This window comes from Phocoena phocoena, chromosome 16, assembly GCF_963924675.1.
Source record: "Phocoena phocoena chromosome 16, mPhoPho1.1, whole genome shotgun sequence".
Classification (NCBI taxonomy): Eukaryota; Metazoa; Chordata; class Mammalia; order Artiodactyla; family Phocoenidae; genus Phocoena; species Phocoena phocoena.
In genome coordinates, this window is record NC_089234.1 from 77660921 (window position 1) to 77681637 (window position 20717).

General features: G+C 36.5%; 1 protein-coding gene across 1 annotated transcript in view; it reads left to right on the forward strand.

Moving 5' to 3' along the window:
- The window catches only part of LYST (lysosomal trafficking regulator), a 146107-nt gene that overhangs the window by 81363 nt on the left and 44027 nt on the right, over nucleotides 1-20717 (forward strand). Inside the window, exons 30-39 of the mRNA XM_065894463.1 lie at nucleotides 2298-2474; nucleotides 3038-3114; nucleotides 3250-3438; nucleotides 5291-5436; nucleotides 5527-5623; nucleotides 6783-6844; nucleotides 8298-8353; nucleotides 10387-10539; nucleotides 15009-15253; nucleotides 19982-20048. Of these exons, the coding sequence (XP_065750535.1) occupies nucleotides 2298-2474; nucleotides 3038-3114; nucleotides 3250-3438; nucleotides 5291-5436; nucleotides 5527-5623; nucleotides 6783-6844; nucleotides 8298-8353; nucleotides 10387-10539; nucleotides 15009-15253; nucleotides 19982-20048 (1269 nt within the window). The remainder of the gene's footprint in view (nucleotides 1-2297; nucleotides 2475-3037; nucleotides 3115-3249; nucleotides 3439-5290; nucleotides 5437-5526; nucleotides 5624-6782; nucleotides 6845-8297; nucleotides 8354-10386; nucleotides 10540-15008; nucleotides 15254-19981; nucleotides 20049-20717) is intronic.

The window sequence follows — 20717 nt, forward strand, 5'->3', positions numbered from 1 at the left end:
GGCAACCTTTAATTTTTGTATTTGTTTTTATTTTATTTTTGAGGTCTTGTCATGAACTCAGGTACTTTTTAATAAATTTACTAAGTAGTTTCACACCTGTTCAGATTAACACCTCTGTAGATTCAAGTTGTTTTATCCTTTTAACATGGCCTTTTTAATTTTTAACAAGTTAATATGATTAACTTCCTTCCATTCTGGAGCAGAAGAATGTCCCAGGCTCATCTTGTACATTTCCTTCCCTGGGCCTGGAGCCAAACTCTTCCCCCAAGAAGCCCCTATTTCCTTGTAATGAGATAATAGTATTTAGAGACTCTAAAGCTAGGGACTAGGTACGTTTATTTCTATTGGGTTGTCATTTCTTCTCAGCCTTTTTAGTGAACAAAGCTAAGAATTGTGTATTTTTTTAGGAAGAAAAATAAATCATGAATTCATGATTTTCTTGGATTTTATGTTCATATTTCTTTTTATTAATGTTGATAAGCTTAATTCCTGATGACATTACCATAATTACTTATTTGTTTTATCTATCTATAAAACATTTTCAAAATAAGATGACAACATTATCACTTATAACTTATAACTCCGCGTGTGTGTATCTCCAATAACACCTTTTCTAGTCCCAGGAACTGCAGCCAATAAATGATTGATCAGAGGATGTTAAAATGAGATATTAGAAATAACTTCAGTGTCTAGAAAAATCATGTGTTTCTTTGGATATTCAGAATGAATAAAAACATTTCTGCTAGTTTTTCAAGATGATTTTTAAATGTCACTGAATACTAAACTGAAATTTTTTAGAGTTCTATCAAGAACATTGCCTTTCAGACACACATATGAAAGTATTCTAGTCATTTACCATTTCTCTTTATTTGCCAACTCTTCAGGCCTTTTACTTGCAGAGCATCTGTTCATTTTTCTCTTTTGGTCAGGTAGCAGCTGTCTCCTGACTAATTTAAAATGTTGCATTAAAATGAGCTTTGCTATTTTCATCATTGCATATGTTCATCTTATGCTTTTGCGAAATGACATGATGTGATTCAGCGTGTTAATTTAAATATCACCCAAAATGTAATAGTTTCCAAATCCATTTGTTGACTATTCACAGTTTAAAATATCATAAAGCCAAATGCAGTGATATTTGTATCAATGTAAATTTTTTAAAAAGTAAAATTATGCATGTTTCACTTGTTGGCAAAATTAATGTCTAAATATACATAGTGTACACATAACCATCAGGTGTAATATCTGTGGCATGAAAAGGCCACTTAAAAAATCATGAATCAAAGTTTGGTTTAGGTTTACACTTGGAAGGACCATTGTCATTACCTTAAGTAACACTCTAATTTTCTTTTTAGGGTCTGTTCATAGAAGATTGGCCTAAACCAACCCTTCTCTAGACATGCACAGAACTGAGTGATGACGTGTTATTGGTTTAGAGTTTTTCACCTTTTGTTCTCCCTAGGGAATAGTGAATGCTTACAAACAGATCCAAAGATACATTTTTGTTCTGGAATTTTCTCCAATGTTTATTCTCCCAGGCAGAAATTAAAGGAGAAAGAATAATCATGCATAATCCTCTTACCTTAAGGTTTAAAGGAAAGTTTTCCTTCCAGTTCAGTTCTATGAGAAGAACTAAGAATTATCTTTCTTTATCCCAGGCTTATTTTCTGTATTCCTTTAGCAAATCCTCTCCAAAATTCTTTCCCCAAAAGGTTGTGTGCTTGCTTTTTTCCTTCTTTCCTTCTTTTCCTTCCTTCTTTGCTTTCCTTCCTCTTTTCTTCCTCCCTCCCTCCCTCTCCTTCCTTCCTTCCTTCTTTCCTTCTTTTCCTCTCTTTCTCTTTTTCTTTACCTTTTACAATGAAAATTTTCAAACATACTAAGAAAAATGGAGACTAGTGAATACTGTATGCATACCATATGACCATCACATAGATCTAACAATTGTTAATAATTTTTATCATATTAACATCATTTCTTTTTTCTGAAGTATTTTAAAGTAAATTATAGTAATCATGACATTTTTCAAGACATTTTTTATGTAACCGTAACAACATTGTTATACCTAACAAAATTAGCATGTACCGTAATGTCATCGTATACCCAACACATAATCGTTTGACAATTTCTTCAGTTGTTTCCAAAATGTCTTTTTTAGCTGATTTATTTAAACCAGATCCAACCAAATAAATCTAGCAATGTAATTTAATTTACTGTTAAATAATTTAAATGTAAGAAATAAAAATTCTTTATGACTTTAAAAAAATTTTAATTAAAAAAATTGTTACTTTTTTTTAAAGCATGGAGCCAAGTTAGTTTTGTATTTGTCAGAGTTGATACATAATCACGAAGATGAATTGACTGAAGAAGAACTAGACACAGCAGAGCTGCTTATGAATGCTTTAAAGTTATGTGGTCATAAGTGCATCCCCCCCAGTGCATCAACAAAATCAGACCTTATTAAAGTGATTAAAGAGGTGAGTCAGTGAAAGCATAAGAAACAATTTTCTTAGGATATCTGATTGAATATAACTGAAGAATGAAAGGTTTTTTTTTTGTTATAGAGTACTATTGATAATGAATTTGATTCTTTTTACTTTATATTGCTTTTTTACTATGAGAGAACAAATAAGCGTGTTTTAAGGAGCATTTTATTCTCTGTGGTCTTGCTTATCCATTGTCACTAGCTTTCAGGGAAGGAAAGATTTTAATAGTGACAAGCAAGTTGAATCATCAACCTTAAGTTCTGGGTTCTTTAATGAAAAGGCAAAATAAGGAAGCAAGCAACTATGCACACCCATCGGGTTTGGCAACCCTAGTTAACCATTCCACCCTAATTTCTGTGACCCAAATTGTGTGGAAACAAAGGGGAGTTATAGCATTATTTAAGTGGTTAATGTATTTTAATATTTTGGTCTCGTGGGGACAATATTTTTTTCCTTTGTTAACTTTGTTTTAAATTTAGTTTGTTGAGCTCTGTGCCAGTGTTAAATGGTAAATAATAAGTTTTATATAATATATTATTATCCAAATCTTTTAGGAACAAAAGAAATATGAAACTGAAGAACATGTGAATAAAGCCAACTGGCAGAAAACAGTTAATAATAATCAGCAAAGGTAGGATTTTATGTGTTCTAAAAGCTGTGCCTTTTAGGAACCCATTAGATTTCACATATACTTTTAAAGTATCATGTTTTGATATACTTTTAATGTTCCACATATGCTTAACTTATGGGCATCTTGTTTGTTTAGTCTTTTTCAGCGTCTTGATTCAAAATCAAAGGATATATCTAAAATAGCTGCGGATATCACCCAGGCAGTGTCTCTTTCCCAAGGAATTGAGAGAAAAAAGGTGATCCAGCACATCAGAGGAATGTATAAAGTGGATCTGAGTGCCAGCAGACACTGGCAGGAGCTTATTCAACAACTGACGCATGATAGGTAGGCATGAATTTTTATATATTGATGTTATTTTCACTCCAGAGTAAAGATTCGTAACATTATCGCATTAGTTTAAATATTTTTTGTTTACTCATTTGTGATTTATTTCATCTTGAAGAATAATCCTATGAGAATATTTTTTTTTAATTTTTAGGGAGAGAAAAAATAATGAGAGGGAGAGGCATTAGCTCTTCCAGAGAGAAAAATCTATATATTGGCTTTCATTTTAAAATATGATCTTTGCAAAAGAATAGAGAAATCACTGAAACAGGATAGTTGGGAAATAGACCTTTTTCTAGTTAAGATTTTAATAACACAGTTAAAAAGATGCATCACAAATAAGGAAAAGAGGGAAATTAAAGTATTATTCTCTGAATTTGATTAAAGTAACTGATTGGTATCATGACTTTGAGGCACTAAACATTATACACTAATCATTGTGCACTAAAGCAAATTCCAGGTGAACAAATGAACGAAACTCAAAAAGTTTACAAAGTAGAAGAAAATAGGATATTTATCAATGGTGATGGACAGATAACTTTCTTAAGATCAAACACAATTGAAGAAAGTACAAAGAAGAAATTAATGGCTTTGACCTTTCATATTTTCCAGTGTATTTAACAAGCATAGCCACAACAAAACATCAAAGTTTATTTTCAGCAAGTATTTCACAGTTAACACTTTTATGGTTTTAAAAATGCATAAAGATTTGAAAATAAAATATCAAGATCCCAAAAGTTTGAATAAGCAAAAGACATGAATATACTCTTCACATAAGACAAATAGAATTAATAAACAGATGGGAAAATATTGACTATTGCTAGAAGCTGATTTAAAACCTTTAGATACCGTATTTTACCTTTTATGGTACAAAAAAAAATTATTTTTAGGTGCTAATCTCCACAGCAGGAAGAAATGTATCTTAGCCCTTGGTCAGAGGTTTGGTGGCATTGACATGTGTCAGGAACCCTACAAACATTTTATTTCTAGTTCCAGTTACCCTGTTTTAGTGATTCTGTCCTAAGGAAAATATTCAAAATATGGAAAAGCAATAAGCATAAAGGTTTTCATCTCTGCATTATTTATGTTAGTGAATGAATTGGAAACAACTTAAATATATAATAATAGTAATAGAGTTAAATACGTTATTATGCATCCACTCAATATAACGTTAGCCACTTAAAATGGTAATAATAAAGACTATACTGTGTTCAGTGAAAGAAGGTGGGATATAGAACTGTGTATACATAATCATTTTAACTGCAATTTTAAAAACTGAAAGAAAGTAATCACTACCAGTATTTTGGTATGTTTGGGGTAGTGGGATTAAGGGTAATTTTTTTTTCTCTTATCTATTTCTAAAAATGTATTTAATATGGTTCTATTTCCTTTCATTTAAAATATTAATTTACTTTAAAACATGTTAAGAAATGTGATTACTACAAAAGTGAACTCATTTTATTTGTTTCATTAGATAATAGGCAAAATGGGAAATGAAGAAAATTTGGAAAATTGATTTTTTTCTTTAGTTAACCATACTAAGTCTAATATATGGCTAAAGCATACATAGTAGTCATGCTATATCTTTTTAAAAATTTAATAGATACAAGAAATTGGTAGCAGAGCTTGCCTTGAGGCAGGGTCAGTGGGACTCTGGAGCAGAGGATACTTTTTTTTTTAATGTTATTCTTTTGTACAATGTGTATGCATATCCTACTCTAATTATATAACTGGTTGGGATTTTTCAATTGAATAGATACAGTTTGATTTATTTATTCGATTTCTAAAATGATTTTTTTTAAACTACAAATACTTCAGGTTGCCACTTAAAATCTTTTCTTTTCACTTGCAGAGCAGTCTGGTATGACCCCATCTACTATCCAACTTCATGGCAGTTGGATCCAACAGAAGGGCCAAATCGAGAGAGAAGGCGCTTACAGAGATGTTACTTAACTATTCCAAATAAGTATCTCCTTAGGGATAGACAAAAATCAGAAGGTGATAGTGGCTTCTTGACTCAACATGTAAATATAGCAGATTAACTATGGGCATTACACAAAGATAATAATGTCCTTTTTTCCTCAGCAGATGTGGTCAAACCACCACTCTCTTACCTATTTGAAGACAAAACTCATTCTTCTTTCTCTTCTACTGTAAAGGACAAAGCTGCAAGTGAGTCTATAAGGTAAATTTGAATCCATAAGACATTTTCTCTTTTGTTGAAGGTGTTAAAGACTTTAATAGTCTATTGTTGCGCTTATGTAATATTTATTTTAGATAATGCCATGGTTTGGGGAAAGATCCCAAACATGGCTCAAAGAGAAGACAAAGCTGAATGGCCAGAATCCAAAAAGAACAGACATTTTTGTTAGGGAGGATTCATTGGACTTAAGTCATCATGCTCTGGCCCTTGGTTGCATACATATATTTTTGTAGTTGATTTTTCCAGCAACTCTGTGAAATAGATAGCGCTGCTGGTGGCATCTCAAGAGGCAATCTAGTGTGTTGATTAAAGGTTCAAATCCTAGTTCCTCCTCTTACTAGCCATCTGATCTTAGCCTCTCTCTGTCTCAGTTTCCTCATCTGTTACATGAGGAAGATAAGTCATAGCACTATTCAGTGGGTCAGTATGGTAACTATTGATAGTATTATCATTATTGTTGTGGTCGAGGTTGTTATGATGCCCATCGTATAGATAAAAAACTGCGAGACTCAAAAACGATAAGTGACTTGACTAAAGAATAAAGGAGGGCTTCCCTGGTGGTGCAGTGGTTGAGAGTTCGCCTGCCAATGCAGGGGACGCGGGTTCGTGCCCCTGTCTGGGAGGATCCCACATGCCGTGGAGCAGCTGGGCCCGTGAGCCATGGCCGCTGAGCCTGCGCGTCCGGAGCCTGTGCTCCGCAACGGGAGGGGCCACAACAGTGAGAGGCCCGCGTACCGCAAAAAAAAAAAAAAAAAAGAATAGAGGAACTTTTCTGACTCTGAATCCCCCCTTTTTCCTAGAATGCTAAGCTTCTTTTCTGTGTTTGAAGTATCAGAGCCATGAACCAATGTTTGCTTATTTACTGGAAAATATAAAATATTGAAATCTCTTTTAAATAACGGAATCCCTGTATTCTGCATAAGAGTGTTGGGATTATTCACCTTTTCTAAAAGTTTCTGCTATTTTCTCCTCTATTATAACGTCAATAAATAAGATCTTTTCATGTGGATTTTAACAAGATGTTTTATGCTTTTGAAACTCTAGTCTGCGTTGCTGAAATCTTCTATGATAAAATAAAGCTTTTACTCTCTGAAATTGGTCAAAACATTTAATCATAGTAATTTTAAATATGTTTTGACAGAGTGAATCGAAGATGTATCAGCGTCGCACCATCTAGAGAGACAGCTGGTGAATTGTTGTTAGGTAAGTCACATTTTGCAGGTTTTTACACATATTCACCCTGCCTATTTTATTCTTAGATAATTTGAAGCATTGTTTTGACACACTACCATTAAATGAGATGAACTTTCTATAACAAATAAGCTCTTTCTTTAGGTTATTTTGCCTTAACATTGTATATAATGTATATGACTCACGAATGTGAAAAATGACAGTCTTATTCTCTGAAAAGCACATGAACAGCATTTTAATTTTTATAAAATTGATTTTCTTCATGAGTATACATTTTTATATTTAATCATTCCTTTTATTATATATCAATTTTTATTTTTAAAGTAAAGAATTATTGGTATACTTATAAGCCTACTGTTTTAACAGATACCCCTATGCATATGAAATATATCCACCTTGAGATTGTTCATAATTTATATTCTCTATTGTACTTCTGAGAGAAAGGCCAAGACTGTCGATCCATGGATAGTTACATTTGGTGAGAAACTTTGTCCTCAAGACATGAAGGAATAAGGTTTTATCACTCTAGTCTCTATTCCCTTAAAGAACCAATTTGTACGCTGTGGGCCAGTTGTTCTCAAAGCACAGTCCCCGAATCAGGAGCGTCAGCATCACATAGGAACTTCTAAGAAATACGCATTCTCAGGCCCCAGCCCAGACCTGCTGAATCTGAAACTCTGTGGGTGGGGCCCAGCGATCTGCATTTTTATGAACCCTGCAGAGATTCTGATGCACCCTCAAATTTGAGAGTCGCTGCAGTTGGCTAAAGCTATAGCCCCGAAGGCCTGACAGGCAGAGTTTCGAGCTTGCTAGGGCTGAGCGCCATGGTCCCAAGGATGGAGTTGGTGCCTTTCTCTGAGCCAGCCGTGCCGGTGCTCAAGGTGACCAGCACCCACTGCAGAGCCCCAGGGAAGTTTCTACTGTTTGGATACATGACGTAGGGACATGCATTGACAACAGCCTATCAAGCAGGAAAAATTGGGGAAGTATCTTGTAAGGCCTTTTCTGCCCTATTGAGTGTTTAAGTCAGCAAAATAATTAAGCGTTCCTCTTTTGCTAGAAAATTTAGTCGATAACTTGACTTCAGTTAATGTATGACAAAATAAAGCAAAGTAATATGCTAGTAACCTAAGAAGAATACTGGTAATAATTAATAGCCTAAACCTTTTAGCATGAAGTGGCAGACACTGTTAATAAACATTTTACATATATTCTAATTTAATTCCCACAGTAACCCTGTGAAATAGAGTCCTCCCTCTTCTTTTTATAATGAGGCTAAAGTACAAAGAGGTTAAGCAACTTGCCGAAGATCTCATGGATGCTCTTCAAAAATATTTATTGAGTATTAGCTCGTTCTGGGTTCTGGGATTCAAATTCAGTCCAACTGACTCCAGAGGCATGCCTTTAACCATATAAGGTAATAGTGCATATACATTTTTAAACTCATACCGATTATTTTCTGCAGGTAAATGTGGAATGTATTTTGTGGAAGATAACGCTTCTGACACAGTTGAAAGTTCCGTGAGTAGAGGCTTAAGTTTGCATTTGTATGGATCTAGATAAATTCCCAAAATGTATAAATTGAATACAACCAGAGAGCTTGTAGAAAGAACTGTTAGAGTTCATTAATTGTCGTACTCTGTGTAAATTTGTCTGAATTCCAACTTTTTTTTTAAAGATAATTTTAAAAAGAAGACCATGCCATCCCCTCTGGCTCATGGTCTGATTCACAGAGCCCTGAGTATTGAGTCATATTCTAAAGTGCTCCTGTTATTTCTGTGTATGTCCACTCAATTTCTCACTACTGTCCTCAGTAGCAACAAATTCCCTGCCACTCCCAGTTTACTATCATGTACATTTGCCTTCAAAAAGAAAGAAAAATATTGTCTAATTGAATAACTTAAGTAATCCTGATATTCACATAGCTTAGTAGTCATGATTTTTATTCTTCTGGAAATACTGATATCAATCAAAAAATACCAAAACAGACTCAATTCACATTTTTGTACAGAAAAGCATTTTATCCATTTGAATTCATTTACAAGCCATTAAAATATTGTTTTGAGAGCCCTGTAGCAGAAGTAAGGCTCTTTGTTTCAGAACTTCTAAAGCTACAAACTGCTAAGGATGTAAGTAAATAAGATTATGTATGGTTTAATGGTGAATACATATTTGATTCAAAGAAATTAATGAGTGAAAACATAAAATTTGGTTGTAAAGCAAATCATGTTTAAAAATAATTAATTTAATATAGCCCCCGAAAATTGAGTAGGCATTATTTCATCATTCATATAGGAATTACTACAGTATTTATCCCAGCTAGTAAAAATATAGTTATGTTATTTTTCAAGATGTATCTTTTCAGCAACCAAAGAATTTAATAGTTGATACATGAACCAGCTTTTTTTCTGGATCCAAAAGGTTACGTATTCCACCTTTAAAACTCGAAAAAGACCCTTGCTTTTTAATAGATTGAAGGCTTCTTCTTTTCTCTGTCCTTTTGTAGCATTTTTTCTTACTTCCTGTATGACATTTGCTATCTTGCCTTTTAAAAGTGGGTGCAAATATCTCGTCCCCCCTTTTTATCATACATAGATTTATTTTATGCAGAGCACTTAGCAGAGCACCTTGCCTGTAGATGCTTAATTAATGTTTATTAACTTGAATTCATGTTGAATGTCGAAGCTAAACAGGGAGGATTTTGGTTTTAAGAATGAGAATATTACATGTTCATTAAAATATTTTATTTTCTTTGTAATATATTTCCTGTCTCTACTTCTAGAAATGGGTTGGGACCCAGTACAGTAGTAAAGCACACATAGAGCAGGCCAAAGTGTCACTTCCTCCTTACAGCTGTTTTTCAAATTTCTCTTTATTTTTGACTCCTGGAGATTTCATTTCCCTTACTTTCTTGCAAGCTCAACTATACATGTAAAAGAATATTTGCTTAGTAAAAGAAATCGGTCTGAAAAGTCTACATACTGTATGATTCCAACCATATGACATTCTGGAAAAAGGAAAACAGTGGAGACAATAAAAAGATCAGTGGTTGCCAGATGGAACAGAAGGGAATTTTAGAGCAGTGAGACTAGTCTGTATGACACTGTAATGGTGGATACATGTCATTAAACATTTGTCAAAACCCATTGAACTATACAACACCAAGATTAAACCATGGACTTTAGTTAAGAATGACCTATTCAATAGTGGCTCATCAGTTGTAGCACATGCAGCACGTGAGAACAAGGTGTTCACAGTAGGGAAACTGAGTGTGGGGAAGCATGGAACGCCATGCTATCTGCTCAATTCTATAAACCTAAAACTGCTCTAAAAAATACAGCCTACTAAAAAAGTTTAAACGAAGTCTATTTAAATTCTTTTCCTTAGATTTTTTAATCCAGCATTTTGAAGGGTTTAGTAGTGGGAGGATTTTCAGAGAATCTTATCTGCCATTTTGCCACAAAAGGAAGACTTTCTATTGCATTTTTGATAGTTTTTAACAATCTAAAATTATGTAGAGCAAATTACTTTCATGTTATTTCCTTTGTCTTTAGAGCCTTCAGGGAGAATTGGAACCAGCATCATTTTCCTGGACATATGAAGAAATTAAAGAAGTTCACAAGCGTTGGTGGCAATTGAGAGATAATGCAGTAGAAATCTTTTTAACAAATGGCAGAACACTCCTGTTGGCATTTGATAACACCAAGGTAAATTTGCCTTTATTAATACATATACTTTTTCAAAGCGATCATGGATCAGTGTAACTACACTCATACTGATTAAATGAAGTTTTAACTTATTTAAACTTTGTTTCTGAAATCAAATAAAACTTGCCTTATTTCTTAGTACTGATTAAATACTTAGTTATATTAGGATTACTTTTGTCCTCCAAAACTGTATTAAATTCTCATTCCCCAGAGTGACAGTATCTGTAAAAAGCAAATGAACGAATGTATAACCAACCTGAAAGTAGTTTAACCTTGATAGTAGATTCCATTTTTGACAAACCCTTTTTTGACCGCCACATCCTTTCAGCTACTATGTGTCTGCTAGCCTTTATAGAAAACCTCTTGGAAGAAACTGTGAATAATTGCTGCTTCCAGTTCCTCCCCTCCGGTTCTCTTTGGAAACGCTCCAGTCAGATCTTCATCTCACCACTCCTCCTGTAACTTCTCTGGTTAGCATCACCAGTGACCTCCGTGTTGCTAAACCCTATGGTCATATTTCTTAGTCTTCATCTTACTTGACTCCTCAGCAGCCTTTGACACAGCTGATTATTCTCTCTTTCTTTAAAGAAAGGGAAAAAAAAAAAAAAAACCTTCCTCGCTGGGCTTCTGCGTTATCACTTTCTTAGTTCTCCTTTTAGCTCACCAGCCGTTCCTCCTCATTCTTGTTTGCAGATGCTTCCTCTGGGCATCTCGGCGCTCACTCTTCGTTTTATTTTTTATTTTTTAAATTTTTTGGCCGCAGTGCACGGTTCTCAGGATCTTAGTTCCTGGACCAGGGATTGAACATCCAGGAACTGAACCCAAGCCATGGCAGTGAAAGCGCGGAGTCCTACACTGGAACGCTAGGGAATTCCCAGGGCTCACCCTCCAGACCTCTTCTCTTCTCATCCCATCTTGTGACTTTAAATACTATCTGTGTTATAATGACTTACAGATTTATATCACCACCCAAACCTCTTCCCTGGATGCCCACTCAAATATTTAAGTTTCTACTTGGCATCTCCACTTGGAAGTCTAATTGGCATCTCAAATTTTACACGGACAAAACTGAATTTCTAATCTCCCCCGCAAAATCTCTTTGCAGTTTTCCCCATCTCAGTAAATGGTGACTCCAGTGTTTCTGATTGGCCAGGTCAAAAACCTGGGGATTATCCTCGACTCCTCTTATTCTTTCATCTACTACATCTACTCTATCAGTAAGTTCTGTTGGCTCACCCCTCAGAATACATCCAGAATCTGACTGCTTCCACTGCTACCATCCTGGTCCAAGCCACTGTCATCTCTTGCATAAATCATTACCCTAGCCTCCTAACTGGCCTCCCTGCTTCCATACTCCCTCTTCTTTCAGACTGTTCTCAACACAGCAGCTAAAGTGTGTCAGGTCGTGCCATTCCTCTGCTCAAAACCCTCCGACCACTTTCTGTGTCACTCTATTAAAGGCAAAGACCTTACAGTGTTGAATAATCTGGCACTTCCTTATCTCTCTGACCTTATCTTCTTCCATTCTATCCTTCACTGTCTCTAATCCAGCTGTGGAGACCTTGTTTACCTTGACTATAGCAGGCACACTGATGCCTCAGGGACTTGGCACTTACTGCTGCCTAGAATGCTGCCTGGAATGCTTTTCCTCTTAGGACTACATTACTGACTCCCTTACTTTTTTCAGGTTCCCTGGTCAAATGTCTTCTTATCAGAGAGACTTCCCTGATTACTCTAAATAAAACAGCAACACCTGCCTCACTGCTACCCCCAAGCATCCCTTATCTCCTTTGCTTTGCTCTATTTTTTTCACAGCACTTAAAAGCATCCAACAGTCTCTCCCCAGTAGACTGTAAGGACTTTGATTTGTTAAGTGCTTCAGCTTTAGCACCTTAAACATGCTGGTATATAGGTGCTTAATAAATATTTGTTGAATGAATAAATGTTTCCTTTTTCTTGCCAAAGTTAGTATGCAAACTGTCATAAATTCTTTTCCACCAACCTTAGCTTCAGCAGTAGGCAACCTTCAGATTTATTTTTTTTTAATTTTTATTGGAGTATAGTTGCTTTACAATGTTGTGTCAGTTTCTGCTGTACAGCAAAGTGAATCAGCTATATGTATACCTATATCCACTCTTTTTTGGATTTCCTTCCATTTAGGTCACCACAGAGCACTGAGTAGGGTTCCCTGTGCTATACTGTAGGTTCTCATTTGTTATCTTTTTCTTTTGCGGTACGCGGGCCTCTCACTGTTGTGGCCTCTCCTGTCGCGGAGCACAGGCTCTGGACGCACAGGCTCAGCGGCCATGGCTCACGGGCCCAGCCGCTCCACGGCATATGGGATCTTCCCAGACCAGGGCACGAACCTGCGTCCCCTGCATCGGCAGGCAGACTCTCAACCACTGCGCCACCAGGGAAGCCCTAGTTATCTATTTTATACATAGTATCAATTGTGTTTATATGTCAATCCCAATCTCCCAATTCATCCCACCCCGACTCTTCCCCCTTGGTATCCGTACGTTTGTTCTCTACGTCTGTGTCTCTATTTCTGCTTTGCAAATAAGATCTTCTATACCAGTTTTTTCAGATTCCACATATATGCATTAATATATGATATTTGGGGCTTCACTGGTGGCGCGGTGGTTGAGAGTCCGCCTGCCGATGCAGGGGACACGGGTTCGTGCCCTGGTCTGGGAAGATCCCACATGCCGCAGAGCGGCTGGGCCCGTGAGCCATGGCCGCTGAGCCTGCGCGTCCGGAGCCTGTGCTCCACAGCGGGAGAGGCCACAACAGTGAGAGGCCTGTGTACTGCAAAAAAAAAAAAAAAAAAAATATATATATATATATATATATATATATATATATATATATGTATATGATATTTGTTTTTCTCTTTCTGACTTACTTTACTCTGTATGACAATCTCTAGGTCCATCCACGTCTCTACAAATGACCCAATTTTGTTCCTTTTTTATGGCTGAGTAATATTCCATTGTATGTATGTATCACATCTTCTTTACCCATTCTTCTCTTGATGGACATGTAGGTTGCTTTCATGTCCTGGCTATTGTAAATAGTGCTGCAGTGAACATTGGGGTGCATATGTCTTTTTGAATTATGGTTTTCTCTGGGTATATGTCCAGTAGTGGGATTGCTGGGTCACATGGTAGTTCTATTTTTAGTTTTTTAGGGAACCTCCATATTGTAACCTTCAGATTTAGAATATAAGTTTAGTTTTTGTTTTTGCCTTGAACCGATTCTTTTTTTTTTAATTATCATAAAAATACATAACATAAAAGTTGCCCTTAACCATTTTCAAGCATACAGTTCAGTTGTGTTAAGTATATTCACACTGTTGTGAAACAGACCTTCAGGTTTAGGTTCTTAAACACCCTGTAATCTTGCCTATTCCATAACCAAGATCATTCTTCTCATTCACTTTTAGTCTCATCTTTGATTATCCACATCTGTGGCTCACCTTCCTATGCGTAAAGCATATACATATTTAAGAGGGGTAATTCAAATTTGTTTTTAGCAAAGTCCTGGCTCGTCTGTTTTTTTCCATTTATTATCAATTATCATTTAATTGCTTTAGAAGAAATCAGAATACCTTTTTTCTGTGACAGAACTTTTGTGCCTCTCTTAAAAAGGAGTTTATATACTAGTTTTCAATCAGTAGTGAAAATCAAGTATTCTGTTTTACATAGGATAGTTTATTTCATTCTCAGGAAATAAATATTATTACCCTCATATTACAGGTATGATAACTGTAACACAAAGAGTTTAAGCAAGAAAAAAGACCCGTTCTGTCTGTCAGAAAACCATGCTCTTTCTGCTGCATCATGTTGCATTTACTTAGGTGAAGACTCTTCATTTTCCTTTATTGATTTTTTTTCTTAGGGTCTGTATATAAGTGACTTTTCTATACAGACTTCTTAGTTTCTTACTGATTTCTCCAGCTGCAAAACATAGTGGTTAAGAGCCACAAGTGAATGAATATAAAAAAAAAAGAAATAGACTCATAGATATGGAGAACAAACTAGTGGTACCAGTGGGGAGAGAGAAGGAGGAGGGGCAAGATAAGGGGAGAGGATTAAGAGGTACAAACTATTATGTACAAAATAAATAAGTTACAGGGGTATATGGTACAGCACAAGGAATGAAACCAACATTTTATAACAACTTTAAAGGGAGTATAATCTATAAAGACATTGAATCACTATGTTGTACACCTGAAACTAATATAATATTGTTAATCAACTACACTTCAATAAATAAATAAATAGCCCAACCTTTGGAGGAAGACGTGGATTTGAATCTCAGTTCCCCACCAGTCAATGTTATTGAGCAAAAAGTATTTTCTTGGAGGACTTGAGATTAGTAACATGCCTATAATATCATGGATTCTTTGGAGGAAAATGTCAAGCCTAAAAATAAAATCTGGGTTTTTTTCTCTCCTTCCCTTATAGGTTCGTGATGATGTGTACCACAATATACTAACAAATAACCTCCCTAATCTTCTGGAATATGGCAATATCACCGCTCTGACAAATTTATGGTATACTGGACAAATTACTAATTTTGAATATTTGACTCACTTAAACAAACATGCCGGCCGATCCTTTAATGATCTCATGCAGTATCCAGTGTTCCCGTTTATCCTAGCTGACTACATTAGTGAGACCCTTGACCTCAGCGATCCATCAGTGTACAGGTAACTAAAGGCATCATCACCTTTTGGCTTGGTCAATATGATGTATTTATTTTACTGAAGTTCTTATTGTGAGAATTTTCAAACATGCACAAAAATAGAATGAATGTATAATGAGCCCCATATGACCATGACCCCAGCTCAACAATTACCAAGATTTTTGCCAAACTTATGTCTTTTTTTTTCTTCTTAAGATGAGCCACACAAATCTTTTATGTCATTCATATGATCTTTAGTACACATCTCTTAAGAAAAAAGTGGGACATTTTCTTTCATAGCCTCAGTGCTGTTATCATATCTAAGAAAATCAACAGTAATTTCATGGTATCATCTAATATCCAGTCCATTTTCAAATGTCCCCTGAGTATATCAGAGGTGTCTTTCTATAGTTGATTTGTTTGAGTCAGGCCCACTGTCACCTTTGGATGCTTTGTGTCTAAAGACATAACATCTAGAACAGCCCTATTTTTATGTATGTATTTTTCTCTTTCTTTCTTCCTAACATTGACCTGTTTTTAAAACAAAAATAAGTCATTTGGGGCTTCCCTGGTGGCGCAGTGGTTGAGAGTCCACCTGCCGATGCAGGGGACACGGGTTCGTGCCCCGGTACGGGAAGATCCCACGTGCCGCGGAGTGGCTGGGCCCGTGAGCCATGGCCGCTGAGCCTGCGCGTCCGGAGCCTGTGCTCCGCAACGGGCGAAGCCACAGCGGTGAGAGGCCTGTGTACCGCAAAAAAAAAAAAAAAAATAAGTCATTTATCTTGTAGGATGTCCCCCATTCCACATTAGCATTTAGGTTTTTCCTCTAGCCTCTGTACTTCCTAGAGACTGCAAATTACTTCTAAAGGCTTGCTTAGATTCAGATTCAACATTTTTTGGCAAGAATCCTCTAGAGGAGGTGGTGTGGACTTTATATTGCCCCATATCAGGAGGCCTGTGATATCCCAACTCTAAGGATGCTCAGGCTGGTCCGTGGGTTCAGCCTCCCGTTGAACTTGTTTCTTTCATTGATGATTATTGTTCAAGTCTATTATTTCACTAGGGGTTACAGAATGGTGATTTCCTATTCTCTCATTTCTTCTGCATTTATTAGTAGAAAACATACAAGATGAGCCCAGGCTATTTTGTTGTGTCAGAGAGCAAGGAAATTACTATAGGCTTGTCAGAAGGACTCGGGAGCCATATTTGCACACACATGTTCATTGCAGCTTTATTCGCAGTGGCCAGGAGGTGGAGGCAGCCCAGGTGTCTGTCTGTGGATCAATGGATGGGGAAAATGAGGTGCATACATACAGAGGAATATTATTCAACCTTAAGAAGGAGGGAAGTCCTGTCACATGATGAGCCCTGGGGACGTTGTGCTAAATGGAATGAGCCAGCCACAGAAGACAAACAGTGTGATTCCTCTTCATGAGTTGTCTAGGGCAGTCAACTCAGAGAGACAGAGAGTGGAATGATGGGTGTGGGGGACAGGAGAAGAGGGGGGTGGATATAGGGGGTTGTTGCTCAGCAGGTGTAGAGTTTCAGCTTCACAAAATGAAAAAGTTTTAGAGACCTATTGCACAACGGTGTTGATATTGTTAACACCACTGAACTAGGTACTTGAGGATGGTTAGGATGGTAAGTTTTGTGATGTGCGTTTTTTTACCACAGTTACAAAAAAATAAAACACTTAGGAGCCAACTTGAAGTGGCTCTCACTGCCAAAGATAGGACAATCTGGGCATCAGAAACAATAAGGACTACAGTTGCTTGAACGCATTTGAATTTAAAAAATACTTAAGTTAACAATGACACTTTTTAAAGGCCCCCAAAACAAAGCAAAACTAAACTCACTGGTCACTGTTTGGGTAGGGCACCAATTCCTGCTTTTGAAATTTGACAACTAAGGAAAAGAATTAAGCTTTTATCCTGCCTTTCCTTAATGAGTTGCCTTTTAGAGTAACCAAATAGCCCTAGTTGATGAGGGAATATTCTGTTTCTTTAGTTTTAAATAACATTCTCTGGCTAGGATCAAAAAGTCAAGAAATAACAACTGTTGGCAAGGATACAGAGAAAAGAGACCCTGTGCACTGTTGGTGGGAATGTAAATTGGTGCAGCCACTGTGGAGAACAATATGGAGGTTCCTTAAAAAACTAAAAATAGATCTGTCATATGATCCAGCCATTCTACTTCTGGGTATTTATCAAGAGGAAATGAAAGCACTAACTTGAAAAGATATCTGCGCCCCCATGTTCACTGCAGCGTTATTTATAGTAGCCAAGATACGGAAACAACCTAAGTATCCATCTGTGGATGAATGGATAAATAAAATGTCACACACACACAATGGAATACTATTTATCCATAAAAGAGAATGAAATCTTGTGACAGCATGGATGGACCTTGAGGGCACTGTGCTAAGTGAAACAAGTCAGTCAAAGACAAATAGCATACAAATAAGTTTGATCTCACTTGTATGTGGAATCTAAAAATAAAAACAAAACAAAAACAGAACAAACAGAAAACCTCATTGATACAGAGAACAGATTGGTGGCTGCCAGAAGCATTGGGGGGTGGTGGTGGGATTGTGGCAAAATGGGTGAAGGGAGTCAAAAGGTACAGGCTGCCAGTTATGAAATGAGCCCTGGGATGCAACGCACAGCACGATGACCTTAGCTAATAACACTGCATTACATGTTTGAAAGTTGCTGAGAGAGTAAATCTTAAAAGTTAGCACAACAAAAAAAATCCTGTAACTACGTGTGGTGATGGCTGCTACCTAGACTTACTGTGGTGACCATTTTGTAATCTCGAATATACAAATATCAAATCATTATGTTGGACACCTGAAACTAATATAGTGTTATATGTCCATTACACTTCAACTAAAAACTTATCTATGTAGTTTAAAGAAAAATTGACTGCCAATATACTACTTAGTGTATTAGAATATTTTAATTATACCTGCTAAATAGGCCTAGTTCAGACAGCTTTCAAGAAATCAGATTCAATTTAGTTTTTGTCAATTTAAAAAAGAGCAAATGGCACATTATTTATCTTCTAGACATTTTTATACACTGCTAATGTACATTAAAATTTTTACACTACTGAGGACTTCCCTGGTAGTGCAGTGGTTAAGAATCCACCTGCCAATGCAGGGGACATGGGTTCGAGCCCTGGTCCGGGAAGATCCCACATGCTGTGGAGCAGCTAAGCCCGTGCGCCACAACTACTGAGCCTGCTCTCTAGAGCCCGTGAGGCACAACTACTGAAGCCCGCACGCCTAGAGCCCATGCTCCGCAACAAGAGAAGCCACCACAATAAGAAGCCAGCACACCAGAGAAAAGAGTAGCCCCAGCTCAACGCAACTAGATAAAGCCCGTGTGCGCACAGCAACAGACCCAACGCAGCCAAAAATAAATAAATAAATTTATATTTTTAAAAAAAGAATGATATTGTAGAAATGTATATTATGGGGGAGGGGGAGATTTTTATTTAAAAAGTAATTATACATACACAAATAAGGAGAGAGCATCTGGAAAGGTATGTACCCTTCCAGATATATTGTGAATAATAGTATTGTGGTTGATTTTTGGTTTATTCTCTTCACTCATCAGTAACTTCTGATTTTCCAAACACAACAGTATTACCTGTGTTCAAAAAATCTACTTACACTGTTTAGAAAAAAATTGCATGCATGGCAGGATCTTGAACATGATTTCTCCTATATTGAGGTGAATTTGTATCTATGCTATAAAACTGTCTTTACTTTTTAACAAAGTTTTTAGGATTATCAAAGTCTCAAAAATGAAACGAATGTGTTTGCTATCACTAATTTTAATATCCCTAGGAAATAATTTTCCCAAAAAATAGATATATCAACCTCTGGCTAAGCAGACCTGGTTTGACTTAACTGAAACTTGGGCAAATCTTGATGTTGAACTAGTTGTGGTGCCAGATGTTGAAACTCCAGGTGGTCCCATCCCGGTGCCCGACCAGATGGTACCTCAGCCGGAGCAGCCTCTGCCCTTCCTCGTTGCATCTTGTTCTCTTGCTCTTTCATGGGCCTCACACAGATGCTGCTTGACTCTGTAGCTTGTGAAAGTGGAGACTGATCCTAGAGTTCTCTTCTCTCCCTGATACAGTGTGAACACCAGCACAGGCAGGCATACGCGTGCACACGTTTGCTACACTGCACATGGTGTCAGTCACCATCCCCGAATTAGATAACAAAATGTTTATGTCAGTACTCGCACTCCAGATCTCAGGGTGGTCATTTTAAGCATGTGTTGTTGCTTCAGTTTTCACTAACTTAGTAATTACATAACATCTCCTCCTCATCATATCTCCTGTCCAAACTGCCCTTCACTCTTCCTTGCTGAGCTGGGTGTAGAATCTGGAAATGGGGGCAGGAACTTCCAGGGCTTGGTAGGAATCAGCTGCCATGGGTAGCATCAATTATGATTTGGAGGAAGTAGAGGAACCAGAGAAGGGAGGGAGAACAGCAGCTCTTCTTGTGTAGGTTACTCGTTAAGTCAGGAATTCCTAATAATGGTATGCATCTGTTTAGAAAAATTCTATGTTCATAGGTTATGAAGTCATAATTGTGACTTAATTGCAAAGCAACATGTGTAAGCACTAAACCAAGGGCTGAGTATTTTGTTGACCACTTATTTGTAAACATCTAAGGCAGCTTAAACCTGACAGTATCAGCATACTTTGATGTTTTCCATCATCTCTTCCTTTTTAGAAATCTCTCCAAGCCCATAGCCGTGCAGTACAAAGAAAAAGAAGATCGTTACGTGGACACATACAAGGTAGGTTTAGTTTTTCCTCATGTATTTTGATAAGTAAAAACTGGATTTTTGTTTTACAGACTGTTTTACCTAATTTTAAACGTATAGTATTGATTTTTCTGTTTCCCACTTCCTTGTGCTTTGATTGACAGACAACTGGAAATCACTATGTGATTTTAAATATTATTCTCTGTCTTAATTCTCTGAAAACATTTTGCCCAGAAAAAGAAATGCACTTACTGTTACATAAATTGGAAGCTCATAATCCATTATAATGTTCAAATATATAAATAATTATATTCCTTATGAAAATCACAAAGATTTCCAGGGACCTACTATTTGTATCCCCTAGTGTTATATATAATAATATCAATATATTTATAATGTACCATAATCCCTTATTATTCATCTCAGCAAATTGTGCACAGGTTTATTAACAAAAAATACTGGATTGTAAAGTTTAAAAATAGAAATTAATTACCCATTTCTGTGAAATCAATATTAATGGAATCCTGCTGGAGATTTTTAAAAACCCATTAGTCATATGTTACATTCTTCACAACAGTATCAAGATAGGAGCAGCTGAAGCAGTTTTCTCATATTCACCATGTTATCTTATGTCAAAGTTCCAGAAAGGTCCATCCAAGCATCTTACAACTGTCACTGCTTGATTCTTCTGCAGCTAAAAAT